The 15,373-nt window shown below is 38.8% G+C and overlaps 1 protein-coding gene across 3 annotated transcripts in view; it reads right to left on the bottom strand.

Annotated features, from left to right (window-relative positions):
• Window positions 1-15,373, bottom strand: part of LMBRD1 (LMBR1 domain containing 1) — a 229,338-nt gene that overhangs the window by 66,474 nt on the left and 147,491 nt on the right. For all 3 annotated transcript variants that reach the window (XM_034766228.1, XM_034766230.1, XM_034766229.1), the window contains exons 10-11: window positions 2,962-3,026; window positions 1,872-1,974 (exon numbers count right to left, since the gene is read on the bottom strand). In XM_034766228.1, the coding sequence (XP_034622119.1) occupies window positions 1,872-1,974; window positions 2,962-3,026 (168 nt within the window). The remainder of the gene's footprint in view (window positions 1-1,871; window positions 1,975-2,961; window positions 3,027-15,373) is intronic.

Genomic DNA, 15,373 nt, shown 5'->3' with positions numbered 1-15,373 from the left:
TAGTGGGAACAGAACCCCTTGCCTTTCATGTCCCGAGGGACCTCCTTCACCGCCTTCAGGCGCAGGAGGTTCTCGATGTCTTGAATGAGGCGTTGACATGAGAAGAATCCCTGAAGATGGACGGGGAAGAGGGGAGGTGGCCGAAAATTGCAGAGTATAGCCCCGAGATACTATGTCTAGCACGCAGCGGTCCAAAGTGACTTGCAACCAGGCCAAACGGTAGAGACAAAGACAGTCGAGGAAACAACAAGGTGGATCCAGGAAATTGACTGGGGCATCGCTCTTGAGCGCACCTTCAAAATGAGCGCTTCTGGAGCCCGGGATGCCTCGCCGGGCTGGGCTGTGGGGTGAGCAGGAGGAGGAAGGACGGTGACAACTAAAACATTTCTTTATCCCCTCTCCTTGCAAACCCCTAACAAGACTGCCATACCCTTGGCGGTGGGGGTGGCCAGAACTGCTTCCGTGCAGACTGTGGCATATGCATGCCTAGTGAGCAGAGGGTGGCCCAAGAGTCCTTCAACCCATGCAGCTTCACATCCGTCTGTTCGGAGAAGCAACCGTTCCCATTGAATGGGAGGTTCTGGATCGAGGTCTGTATCTCTTGGGAAAGGTTGGCAGTGTGAAGCTAGGAGCTGCGCCTCATAACCACCGCCAACGCAACTACCCTAGCTGCTAATTCTGCTGCATCCCATGCTATTTGGATGGAACACCTAGATACCGTGGTGCCTTCCTCTACCAGGGTGACAATTTCTTGGGCCAGACCCCGCGGGAGGGATTCCTTGAACTTATGGAGGGCATCCCACAAATTAAAATTGTATCTGCACAAGAAGGACTGATGGTTCGCCACCCAGAACTGCAGGCTGGCAGTGGAACAAATTTTTCTCCCCAAAAGGTCCAGTCTTTTGGCCTTTTTATTATTGGGAGTTGAGCTGGTGTGCCCCTGCTTGTCTTTTTCATTGGCCGCAGAGACAACTAGCGAGTCCAGAGGTGGGTGGGTATAAAGGTACTTGAACCCTTTGGCCAGAACAAGTCACAAGCTAAAACAAAAGATAATCTAACACATTTCCTTCCTATTACTTACAGATCTTGAATCATGGAGATTTCCCTCTGGCTATTTTAGGCTTGTGCACAGAGAGATTGGTGGGAAGGAAGGGGCCTTAGAAACCCCATCAATGCCCTCTTTTCACAAGAATTTTTTTTTCAAACCAACAGATATTTGATATTTGTCTCAATTCTAAACAACAATAGCTCTAACTTATTTCTTGCACGATTAAGAGACAGACTGCAGGGTTCTGTCTTGCATGCATGGACAGTAAGAAGGAACTGAGAGGCTGCTGAGGCTAACCCGCTCCATATCTTCAGCTACAATGGTCAGAAGTGTTCACAGGGTGCAGGCACAGCCCCAGTGGACACTGCTATTTCAAAAAGAATCTGATCACATGTGCGGGGGCGTAAGCCCAAAGCGTGGAATCGGTCTGGACAATCACTTGAGGAATAATTCCATGTTTCAACAACATATACAATGCAAGAGGGCCTTGGTGTTTCAATGTGCTAATCTGCAAAACTAACAGTTCACCAAAAAATTCATTTAACTTCTGAGCAAATATTTAAGAGATTGCTGTAGTGAAGTATTTTATTAAGACTTACTATTATAATATTCATTGCCACAGATTTACCAGTATACTACCAATATTAAATTAAAACAAAGCATGTCAAAAATGAAGTTTGTTTTGCATTTTTGAGTTATCTATTAGTTGACTTGCAGACTCACAAGATCTTTTAATCTGCAATGGTCTCCTAGATCTTAGCACATACTAGCAAGCTTATTAAATAAATAAATAAGTCTATTTGCCAATTATTGTTTTACTTACAGTTTGTAGAACAGGTAAAAGCATATTCAATGGATTGGTCAGATTAGTTCCTAAAATTATAAATCCAGAATTGATGCCAGCTGAATGTAGAGCTTTGTCCAAGCTGTAATAATTAGGGAAAACTGGTTAATTATTATGGCTTTTTTCCTCTCCATAAAACATTTTTTATTCGAATTTCAATTAAAGGGATATCAGATTAAAAATCACTCTTATGTTTAAGATTTTTTAGAAACCATTACAAACACTAAAAAAGTTATAATTGAAAGAAAACTTTAAGTTTCTTTACTTTGTGAATGCCATAGCTCCCCCTGTATTGTCAGCTATGGTCTGGTCCTGCAAACATGCAAGTTAAGTTATTCACGTTAAGTCAATGAGACTACACACATGTATCTTTGCACAATGTATCCCTTAGTTTCTACTGTTTATATGAAATAACCATACAAACAAACAGGTAAGAGGGAAATATTTTTTAATAGGGAAAGTGAGGTTTAAACCTAAAAAACCCCAAAACACCATAGGGGGACTGGACTTGGGGACAGGTGATGTAACAGAATTTTTAAAAATCGAACTACTTAGATTTACAGTTGACTATAATAATTTAAGCTTCACGAAGCATGCAAATGACCAGGACCTAAACAATACGCAGAAAGGAAATTGAGGGCTCAAAACCCGCAAGGTGTTGAGCACTGTTTCCCTAATCCAGAAGGCACATAAACCCATGCTTATTTTGTACCACATAAGTAGTCCCTTTATTTGCATTTGTCTATATGTATACTTAATTTCTTTGCTGCATCAGTGGATAGTTAAGCAGAAAAATAAACAGACCAATATTTATTTAATCAATGTTTTATTGACTTATCTGTTTCAGCTTTATCAAAATTTAGTTTAGATGTATAATGTTAAAGTATAGCAATATGGTCAGTTATAGGAATATGGCAAGAAAAAAGTACACCACTGCAGAACACTTCTAAAGTAAAACAGACAACTCTTAAGATTAATAGATCATATTAATGGATTTTAGCTTAGATAAAGGCATACAGTACATGATCTGTGTAACTGATTTACAAAATGGACATTGCAATATACTTACTTTGACAGGAAGAGAGAAATGGTGAACAACAGCGCCACTAGGATGAAAAATACTCCCCATATGATCTAAAACAAAGATATATTATTATAATGTAGCTGAAATGCTCTCTGAAGTTGCTATTAAAAGCACAAAAACATTATGATCAATTTTATTGATCAAAGGTTGTTCATGTGCTATAATCTTTTAACCAAATTGAGCTAGGATTATTTTGTTTATTTAGTGAGTATTTCCATCCACTTTTTCCACACACATGTTTTAAATGACTTATGAATGAGTGAAGAGTTTGATAGGAAATGCTCAAACAGGTAAAGGGTATTCACTTAACCACTTAAAATAGTATTTCCCTCTGCCCCAGAGTTAACTAAGGCAAAAAGGAATTCATTGTTTTTGCCTGGGGATGACTTAAACCTTATTCATAGAACTGAATGTGAAATTCAGTTTTTAAATTTTGGTAGTGTGCTGTAAGTTGATACAGTGCTCTCCCATCCAATAGTCATGGAAACATAAAAAAAGAGTAAGAGAAGTGCACGTGAAAGGTTATATTGAACAAATGTAACATTCAGTATTAAAAATGTGTGTCCTTATACTTGCTATAGTAAAAAGCACAGAAAAGTTTAACTATGTACCAAATGGAGATTAGGCTGTACCTACACAGAAAACTGAAACAACAGACTTAATTTCCTCCTTTGCTATGTTGGATCCATATGGAAGAGATCTATGAAAAATGCCATCACTAGTAATTGGTCTTTGCATGTCCTCTCCACTGGAAAAGAATCAAAACAGGCAAGCCATACCTTGGGAGGAAATAATAGTACTACTAGAAGAGAAACGAGCTTTTTTTTTTAAATAAATAAACAACTGCCAAAAAGGACTTGCTTGTTGAAAACCTCATTTGCAGGAGATAAGTTTAGTAAGAAGTGAAAGAATGTAATGTGGCCCAAATATCCATTCTGCATTACTTCAATAAAGAGGCTTCTGGCTACATGAATACACTTCCAGTTCCCCCCTCAGCCAAGCAGGATTTAGTATTTCAAAAGCTATGTTTAGCGTTTCAAAGCCACATAGGATTTAATTTTTCAAAATGATATTGTGCAGCTCAGAGAGACTTAGCCACCTAAGCAAGGAAAATTGTCTTTGAAATGGATTCAAAGACATTTGAGGACAGACTAGGAAAAAGAAAATCACCAGCTAAACAAAATGCACAATAAAAATCAGAACAGCTTATCAAAAGTAAAAAAGGAAATTGTTGTTTCAGGAAAAGCTTAGAGAAGACCCACTTAGCCATTCTGCTAGCCTAAAATCCTAAAAAAATTAACTGAGTAGGTTTCATGTTATGTTTGGGTTTTGAGAATTTAGAAAAAAGTGGATAATTTATAATGCTAACTAGCTTTTACAAACTAATGTCTAACTTGTGTAAAAAAAGTACTGGTAAGCCAAAGAATCTACTTCCTGCATTCCATAGAAAGAGTTTTAGAGAGTCACCTTGAACATGAATTTAGGGACCCAGAACCACTGGTAACTTCATTTCCATGGACTGAGCTCTAAGAGAATGTCTGGACAAAGTAGTTTGAGCCTTGAAAATGAACATTAACCGGTACTACTGTGTGATTCGTTTCTGAACCACAGATATTTCCCAACAGGAAAAAATATATACTGGAAGATATCTGGGAATAGGCAATTAAAAATACTCTGCCTTTAATTCTTGTCTTATGAGGTCATTCTTTCAAAATCCTTGGATTGTTTTATTTTAAGCAGTTTTTAGCCAATTTCACTTATTCCATTTCAATCCAAATTGTGCCAATGCGTTGCCCTAAGTCAAATTCTTGTCTTCCTGCAGGATCAACTCCTTGATTTCAGCACTGATCTGGGTCAGACACTCCACAGAAAAAAAATAATGCAAATTTTTGATAACTTGACTGTCACGCAGTCCCAGTTTGCTTTAATTTTTATTAATCCGCAGCCACCAACACCATCAATTAGTATATCAAACATTTTATCTCCCCTCCTTAAGTGTTCCTATGGAACATTACTGTTGAGAAAGACTTACTTTTCATTTCTATGACTAAGTCTCCCAAGTTTTTGTCCAATGGCTATTAATTTTCTCCATCTCCTTTGTCCTCCCCCCCCGTGAGATAACTGGTACGTGCGGATAGGACTATCGAAGTAATCCCAGTTGTGTGTCTCTCTTCCATTTACCATCTTCTCTATTACCTGATTCCTAACATATGTTCTGAAAGAACCAGAAGTGTCTCACATTTGATATAGTCAAAAGTAAACTATTTTCTAGTGTATCTTGACTTTAGTTTATCACTCCTTTACCAGGAGTTCTGACTGTAACCAGCCTTTTATTTATTTCTTTTATCTCTATCATGTTGGTCTACTCCTATTGATGTTTGTATTACTAGATGTTCATTAAATTCAGAAATGTTTATAACTACAGTATTGTTAAAGTTTTCCAGTATTTTGCAGTGCACAATGTGTGTTTATGTTGTAATCTGCAACTAATAGTTTATCTATCTCAGGGTTTGTCTTCACTACCAGGATAAATCGACCTAAGTTACGCTAGTCCAGCTATGTGAAGAACGTACCTAGAGTTGACATAGCTTAGGTCAACTTACCCTAGAATCTTCACTGTGCTGCGTTGATGGGAAACGCTCTCCCATTGACTTACCTTAATCTTCTCAGGGAGCTGGAGTACCGGGGTTGACCTGAGAGCACGCTGAGGTCAATTTAGTGGTTCTTTACTAGACCCACTAAATCGACCCCTGCTGCATCGATTGCAGCAGGATAGATCTCCCTGTAGTGAAGACCAGCTCTTAATCACTGGTATGATCAGATCCTTTGATATAACTTTCCTAAAGTGATTAAGTTTTCTCATTGTTACTACACTATTTTTTTTATATCCAAACTAAGAACTTAACTCAAAATATTCCTCCTAGTTTAATAAGCACGATACACATTAAACGGTCATTTAAATAAGAATATCCATTACAATACTTAAGATCTTTCTTCCAACACTGTTGCAATATTTTAAAACTAAAAACAAACTGTACCAGCTTCTTTGCTTGAGCGTCAGTAAACTGTTGTTTAAAGATTCACTTTACAACAACACTTATTTTTAAAATGTTCACACCAAAGTTACCCTAATACTTAAGATAGGCATACAATAATCCATAACTTATGGATTTAAAATATTTTATTTTTTGGTGAATTTAAACATGTCAGTAATATTAGAAGAATTCATCTCTAGAACAGTTTGCCAGAATACAATTTCCATATTAGCACTGGTATTTTCCTCTTCTCAGTTCACAAGAATAAATAGTATTACTTTAATTTCTTTAATAGTTTTCTGGTGTTCATTTTTACACAAAGTTATATATATATTATTGTATTTTAAATAAAGTGTTAAGGTTTTTACTTGTTATGGATCATGTTTTAATGTTTAAGACAACTGCAGTCTGAGATGGCATCCTAAAACTTGAATGAAATAAAACTAATGAAAACAATTCACTAGGAATTCCTGAATTTTTTATCTTAAACATTTTCAAACAAAATTGTATTTACAAGAAAACAATATGAGGGCCTAATTCAGGGAGGAAAGATGATTCGGTGATTGAGTTCTAATCCTGAATGACATGACCCACTTGTGAACTGGGCAACTCATTAACCTGTCTGCACCTCATTAAAGTTATCAATCTTTTAAGAAAGGAAATACATATTTACCTATGACATTAATGAAAAAAATCAAAAGCTAAAGCACTAATAAACAGCATAAGACGACTGAAAATATTATGCCATTATGTAAATATCGATGGTATGTCATCACATGGAATAATGTATTTGGTTCTGGTCACCCTATTTGAAAACAGCAGACCAAGAAGGTATCAAGAGATTGGTAACAAAGATATTAGGCATCTGGACAGAGACTACCATATGAAGAGAACATGAAAAGAGATACTGTTTAGTTAAGTTGTCTCTTGGTTTTATACTTGAGTCCAACCTGTTTGAGGCAGGGACAGTTTTTGTTCTATGTTTGTACGGCATCTAGCACAATGGGGTCCTGGTCCACGACAATGGCTCCTACGCAGTAGAATGGTCATAAACACGACAAAAGGTTTATTAAAAATATTAAGAATGATGCAGAGAAAATGTAAATTGTATCTTTCTACTTTGAGGGGGCGAATGGAAACACCCAAACCAACGAAATTAAAAAACAACTGATTTAAAAACTGAAAATGAAGTTTTATATAAACATGTGGAACTCCTAACCACATGATGCAACTGAAGCCAACATTTTAGTAGGATTAATAAAAGCACTGAATATTTATGTGGATAATGAAAATATAGTAACGGCAGCCACAGTTACAGTAAACTGTAATTATTTTTTAGAAGAAATATACACTCTTATGCTTAGGGGCACTGGACTAAGCAATGTAACTAAAAGGGCTACGTAAGCGTATATCAATTCCACGTCTCAGAGAAAGCGATACGTGAATGCAGAAAATAAAAACAAACCTGAATGAGTCACCAGAAACAGCTGGAAGTCATTGCAAGGCACTATGTAAGTTAGACTATGTCAATACTACAAGTTAGGTGTGTGATTCCCCAGCTAATGAACATTCTCAAGGTAGTGTGAATTTTAATAGCAGTGTCACTGCAGTGGAGGCACGGCTGCACTGTGCTGAATGCAAACCCACCTGAAACCAGCTAGAGAGCTAGTATGAGTATTTGTATATGAGCAGGGAAATCATACCCCTAGCTTGTACAATCACAGAAGTGTAGGACTGGAAGAGACCTCAATAAATCATCTAGTTCAGTTCCCTGCACTCAAGGAAAGGCTAAGCAATAACTAGACAATTCCTGACAGGCACTTGTCTAACTTGTTCTTAAAAAAACCCTAATGATGGAAATTCTACAACTCCCCATGCAATTTGTAGTGTGGATGTAGCCTAAAATAAGGAACCAATGTGACCTTTGACAGATTTCTTTGAAATTTCACTCAACACTAGGAGAATACTAAACAAATGGAGGAAGGCTGATATTACATGGAGTTTTTAAATATCTATCATATAACAGAGAAAAAGACTAGCGAGTCTGACCATGGTTCCAGGAAACCTTTTACAGTGATTCATAAAAGATTGCTAAGAAATAGTTATTAGTGTGAATATACAGAAACAATTTAATATCAGACACGAGGAGTCCTTTTGATGGGCTGGTAAAAAAAGAGCAAGAAAGGCAGATTCTGGGTATAAGACTTTTTGCTATAATGTAATGAATTTGATAATTGCTATAAAAAACTTACTATCAATGATTTGGGAATGAATATTAAGATAACCAACTGAATAAAAGCTGGTGAGAGATCATGGTACAAAAGTTATCTAGTAAATACTAGTAGGTCATTTTGGAAAATAACAAGCGAAGTCCCTTGAGATTTGGCACTGGGGCAAACCTTGTTTAGAATCTATATAAATTAAATTGAAATAGGAGCAAGAGACCTGAATTCTAAATTTACTAACAAAATTGGAGAAATAGTAAATAAAATCAAGGCAAGCACAGACCTGAAGGAGAATATGAACAGACTTGCGAGATGGACAAGTAAGTGGCAGATTGAGTTTAACATTGAGAGGTGAAAGGGCATGTACTGGGAGAGATCAAATAAGAGGTGGTAGTAGACATGTAATGAAACAGAACTTACAGAAAATATCAAGCAACAAACCTGGAAGTAGTATGGAATAATATTAAAGAGAAGGCTCAGTGTGCATCAGGAAGAAGGGGAAAGAGGACTAAAACAATAGAGAAATTAGCTATAAAAGCATGAAATAATGTTAGCCTGTGTAAGGTTCATGTAGGACTATTTTTGGAAAACTATAGTATTTGTTACTCATTTTAAAAGTAAACTAGAATATTTTAAATATGTAGCCTGTACCAAATCAGTAAAAGGATATATTTGCAAACTTAGGTTAAAAATAGTTAAATTTTAAAATAAAATAGCTGAAAATAATTTCCTCCCTTATGCGCTCCTGACAAGACACAAATTTAGGATGTCATGTTTGCCCTGTCATAGATGGCAACACTACAATCACCTAGATTAGCATTTCCCGCATTTTCAGTTACAACATTGTTGAATGCTGCAAGCCAAACAAAACACTCTGGTTTAAACAGATAGGCGGAAAAGTGACTGCTTTTCAATTATTTTGTTTTAAAACGTAAAATTGACTACACCTCTGACCTGCCCGTCACCTGGCTGGATGTCACAGGCCAAATGGTGATCATTATGGATGTGGGATAAGACTCAGCACAGAGACATCTTTTTCCTGTTTATAGTTTATATATGCTTATATTTTGTTTTCTGCTTGAATAACGTTATTACAAAAAATGGGCTTTTAAAGGTGGTTGTATTTTTATTTTTCATACTAAATGGTTGTATACAACAATAGTGGATAGAGTCCCTCTCTTGATTTGAGTTATATGTTAACTTAATTTGCTTGGAGGCACAGGAGCCTCCCTTTTAGAGTTTTTTGCAGCCCACATTCTTATTTTAAAGTTGTTTCTTTACCTTCCTCTTTCACTTAAGATGGCAATGGTACTCATTCTTGTTCTTATGCTGCCTCTAAAGCAGAAGCAAAACATCAAGGCTGGTTGGTTTTTGGCATTTGTTTTTTTTTTTTTTTTTTTTTTTTTTAAATAATCCATTGCAGTATCTTGAGGCCTAATACAATGTACAAGAAAATAACTGATTGCACTACAATCCCCATTCAAAATTTCTTCTTGCTATAACTGTGCTAGAGACTAAAACTAACAGATCAACATCTTGTACTGCAAAATCAATTATACCTAAATTTTGTTTGGAATCAATATTCTCATCCATTTAAAGTCTTGAGAAGCAGTCCAATTCCTCTGAATCTAAACTTGATTTAGTCACTTAAAATTAGTCAGTTGAAACCATGATAAAAAAATTGAGCAGTCTTAAATATGAAATAATCTCCATCTTAGAAGAAAATCAGAACTCATAGATATTTTAATTCTGTTATATAGAAAGATTGAGATTTTAGAAACATTAGTAACGAATACAACATACAGATATTGGGTAATTCTTCAATACCTAACAGATTTGGGGAAAGGATCTAATAGGGGCAGGGACTTTGGGGAAGGGGTTGGAATAGGGGCGGGGTAGGGGCTGGGAAACGGTGGAGTTGGGGCGGTGGGGCGCAAACACCCACCAGCGCCAGGGAAAGCTGGTGCCTATGCAAAGGTCTTGTACTCAAAAGATCCTCCAGGTGTGCTCCCCACCCACAAAAGTGAAGCATCCTATCACTATAGTTCTAGACAGAGGGGGAGACGCAAGTTCTGCAGGCATTTGCAGTGTTCTTCTACAGAGACTACTACTATTAAACTATCCAAATGATGTTTGGTCAACCAACCTTGCATTCATTGAATATAGTCTGGCATGCAGCATCATGAAGGTACACGAGACCATGTGTCCTAGAAGTAAGAGACAACCTTATGGTGGTATTTAGACCTTGAATTTATCTGGAGGAATATAAACTATGGACTGATTGGGAGTGCTTCAATAAGTTATTGAACCAGCTTCAAGATGGATTTCTGTATGTTTCAAAACCTGGGACTGAAATTCAACAAACTGAGCATGATACAGATGGACTCACACATGATGAGCTCTCCCCCATACCAACCAATAGCCTAGTTATCGGTATATAATAGTGGGTTTTTTTTTGTTTGTTTGTTTGTTTTTTTAAGTATTCTGAAATACCGTACCTTGGTGAAAAACCTTGGTGTGGTTGAAGTCCAAAGAATAGACCAAAATATTGGTAATGGTTGGTTCTGACCATGAACCTTATGTACTTCCTGTGTTGTGGAATTATCAATATGTGGAAGAATGCATCTTGAAGGTCAAGAGAGGTGGACCAGTTCCCTGATTCTAGAGAGAGGATTACTGAGACAAGGATGACCATCCTGAACTTCAACTTGTACATCGGCTGTTCAATTTTCTCAGATCCAGTATAGGTTTCTATCTCTCCTTCTTTAGGATAAAGAAGAATTTGCTGTAAAAGCTCTTCCCTTAGTATAGAAGAGGGACAGTGTGAGAAAACCAAGTATAACTGCACCAGAGCTGTGACATGCTGGTATTGTGGCCTTAAGGGAGTTAAATGCTTACTCCATGTTTCAGGAGCAGCAGTTAGTCCAGGATCTTCAGTATGGGGGCCTCTGCTGGGTCAATATTTTAAGTAACCCATATAGAGAATCTTTTCCACTTTGAGAAGTCTTCCTGCTCTGTATAAGAATCTCCTAAACTTGTTAGCAGTCTGTCAGCAGCGCTCAACCAACCAACATCCAAGCTGTTAGGTGCAATGACAGGAGGACTGAGTGCACTATCTGACCTTGGTTCTGAGATACGTCTGGGCAAGGTGAAAGGTCTATGGGAGGCCACCTGATCATCAATAACAGGTCTGACAACCAAATTGGTCTCAGGGGCTATCATGATGGACAAGACCTTGTCCCATATGATCTTGGCTATTACCCTGGTGATCAGAGGGGAATCAGTGAGAAAGCAAATAGGAGTCCTTGAAACCAATTGAAGGAGAAAAACATCTGGTAGAGAGCCCAGCTCATGCCTCCTCTGGAAGTTCAGATACATGGTGGTGTCCTCTGTAGCAAACGAGGAGATGATGGGAGTCCCACAAGCAGCATAACAGGTTAGGATGGATTTCTGCAGTAACTGCTCATGGCTGGTCACCGTATGTCTGCTAGGTTGTTGCTGACACCTGGAAGGTGTACCGCCAGCAGAGTTACACAGTGTTGATTACACTATATCCAGAGCTGGATGGCTTCTTGGCAAAGAGGGAATGATTGAGCATCAACTTGCTTGTTTATATAATGAAGCACAGACATGTTGCCTATAAAGATTTGCATTGTGAAGTTCCACAGAACAGGCAGGAATACTATGCAGGCCAGTCTGATGGCCCCCAGCTCCAAGACAAGTTGTGATAATTGGGCCTAAAAGTTTACCCTAACTGTAAACTTAACTGGTGAAAAGTTGGTAAAGGATTAAGAATTGGCACAATGATCTGTTACACAAAATTGTTTAAGAAAAGATGAGGAGACAAAAAGATTAAATAAATTTAAACAAGGTCTACTGATACCACTCAAGGACTGTCAAAACTTGGACTGATAAATAAGAGGAGTAAGGATTGGAAATCAAGGAACCAAAATTGGTGTGCTGGAAATTACAACTAATTGGTGGACAGAATAAGAGGACAGATTATTCCACCTATGGCCTGTTTAGGGTGCCCTTAAATATGTTTTTGGGAGGAGAATTTTAACTTTCACCATCACAGTGGCAGAAGGATTTGTTGCCATGATACCAGACCTTTATACCCCAGTGGGGACTCTTGACCATCATCACCGCACGAGCAAGGACCACAACCTGATACATGTGAGATCCTACTTTGTCTTCCCCTCCTTCACGTGCTCCTTTTTGCCCGTCACCTCAAATCTTCCTCCTGTCCTCTCTCTCAGCTTTTCACCTGATACTGATATTAGCTGTACTGCATGGCACAAGCGTAATAAGATGAGATGGCCCATTCAGCTGACCCTGGCCTGAGAAGGACCTGTAAAGGTGAGGAACCTAACCAGACCAACCAGATGATGTAGTTGACTGGGGAGGTGAACAGGGGTACTGAGCAACAGATATCATAGCTGACCTTGATGTCCAAAGCATCCATCCATTACTGACCAGCTGCCCTGTATCCTGAGAATATCAACAAAAGTCATATTTCCCTCCATCTTTACTATCTTCTCTCTTCTTTCCCTTCTGTGTCTGTTTTGTCTAAAGCAGGAAAATGACTATTGTTCTAGATTCAGAATTGAACAATAGAACTAACCCTTTCTACCCCACCAAGAAAAATTATTTGAATGCAAGGCTTTAACCATTTCACTGTCCCCAAGGTTGACCAGATGAGGGGAAGAAAATATCGGGACACGAGGGGTGTGGGGAGGATGCCCACCAGCTGAGCAAAAAAACAAAAAAACCCTGAGTCCTGCCGGCTGAGGAAAAAAATAATAAATAATAAAATAAAATAATAATAATAATAATAATAATAATCTTTGCTGCCAGCGGATATCGGGACAAAAACCGAAATAGTGGGACGGTCCCAATTTTATTGGGACATCTGGTCACCCTAGTGTCCCCAGAAAGGGACAGTGATAGGTTTTGATTGTTTATGCGAAACGATCAATTTCAGTTTCAATGTTCTTTACCTTGTTTTGATTCTGTTCCTTGTGTGGGTTGGGTTTCAATCAATAAATTTCTAACCGTTGGCATGAATTTTATAGGGTTTACTATGGTACTAAGCATGCTGAGGTCTCTGTACGTCAAACCCCGGCAATTGTTTAAAATACTGTTTAATGCTGAACAGTGTCTAGATTATGTTAAAACCTTGTGATAGCCTGGGCCTTCTTCTAGGGTCACACTCCAGCAATTTTAGATCTCTTCCCCTTCCAAAGTCCTTTCCCCTCTTGGGAATCCTACTCCAGCCTTTCCAGGATCTCAGGTGTGTGTGTGGGGGGGGTGTAGGGGGCAGGGGGGAGTCTTCCGTTTAAGGGGACCGTCAGTCTTAGTTTCCTTTAAAGGTCTGGTTTGTTTGTGGCAGTCCAGCACAGCTGGACCCCGAGTTCAGGTTTATCTTCAATTGCTGCCCCATAGTGATCAGCTGTATCATGAGTCCATTAAATCTTGTCAGCTGCTTCTCTCTCTCGGTGGCTCTGTAGAAAGATTCAGCTACTTCTGTGGTACAGCAGTTTTCTGCCTGGTTGCCCCTTTCCTGTGACAAGCTTTCCTTCTTAAGCTTGCATCCCCCAGCTGGAGCAGGCTCTGCAGGTGGATTTCTGTATCAGTTGAGCCCAGAGAAGCTGGTTAGTCTTCTCCTGATTGGGTTGAGAGCATACTCCATCACGTCCCCCACATCTTCAATTTCCCTTGGAAAAAAAAAATCAGCATTGGCATGATCCTTTCCTGCATGATGATGTATTCTGAACCTATATGGTTGGAGTGTTAGGTACCACTTTATCATATGGGGATTTGAGTCCATCGTATCCAGCCAATGTAAAGGGGCATGATTGGTGATCAATGAAAAGGAATGGCCCACCATGTAGTACCTATAAGAACCTATGGCCCACTTAATTGCTAGCGCCTCGTTCTCAATAATAAAAGAGGCCCTCTCCCTGGGGAACAATTTCCTACTTAAATACAGAATGGATGTTCTTCACCTGCAAAATCGTGTTAAAGCATGGTGTCCAGGGCAACATGGTAGTGTCTGTAATTGAATTTATGTAAATATAAATACTTGGGGAAAGCTGGGATTAAAAAGGATGGGTGCCCGACAGAGGTGTGTCTTCAAGTTCTGAACTGCAAAAAAGCTTTTAATATCCCATGGAATCTTCCTAGCGTTACCGTCTTTTATAAGGTCTGTTAGGGGAGCTGCGATCGAAGCAAAGTTCAGGATAAACTTCCAGTAATAGCTTGCCAGGCCCAGGAAAGGGTCTCATTTGGCTTTCTGCCTAGGGGACTGGTCATATGGTTAAAGCCTACACTTAATTGATTACTGGCTTCAAAAGTCAACCTCCTATTGTGTGGTATCCTAGATAGGTCATCTCTGTATTTGCTAATTTACATTTTGTTGGGTTTGCTGAGAGACTGGCTTCTAGTAGGGATCCTAATACTGCCCTCAGAAGTTGCAGGTGATCTTCATATGTGGAGCTATAATGATTTCAAAGGTAGGCAGTGCATACTGACAGTGGAGGTTGAGAACTTTATTCGCAAGCCACTGAAAAGCTGTCACTGCCCCTTGCAGTCTGAATGGCATGGTCTTTAAATGAAAACGTCCCTAGGAAGTCTTTTCTCATGAGGAGGGGCGATAAGGGAATTTGCCAATATGCCTTTATGAGATCAATGGTACTAAGCTATCTTGCAGGTTCCAACCGCTCCAGCAGTTCATCTACCCATGGGCACTAGATAAGTGCTGAATTTCAAAATGAAGTTGACTGTACAAAAATCGTTGCAAAAATGAACCAAACTGTTGGGGACCAGAACTCTGGGCTTCTCCACTCACCTTTAGATTCTTCAATCACACCGATTTTTAACGTTGCCTATATTCCTTCCCAGTCTATGCCCCTCATTTTCCATGGTACAGGCTGGAGTTTCTCCTTAGCTTGTTGCACAAGTGATGTTATGCTAGGTGGGTTTTTCCAGATATGGAGTAGAGCATATGAGCAAAGTTCTCGATCACTTGGGAGAATTGTACTCTGTTCCAGAGAGAGTACCATCCCCTGTCACCACGGGTATTAGTCCCTTGCATATTTGAACTTGAGGTCCTAATTTAGGCCACCAAATCAGGAA

The sequence above is a fragment of the Trachemys scripta genome, chromosome 3, assembly GCF_013100865.1.
Source record: "Trachemys scripta elegans isolate TJP31775 chromosome 3, CAS_Tse_1.0, whole genome shotgun sequence".
Classification (NCBI taxonomy): Eukaryota; Metazoa; Chordata; order Testudines; family Emydidae; genus Trachemys; species Trachemys scripta.
Note: the sequence above shows the minus strand (reverse complement) of the source record. Positions and strands in the feature narration are given on the sequence as shown.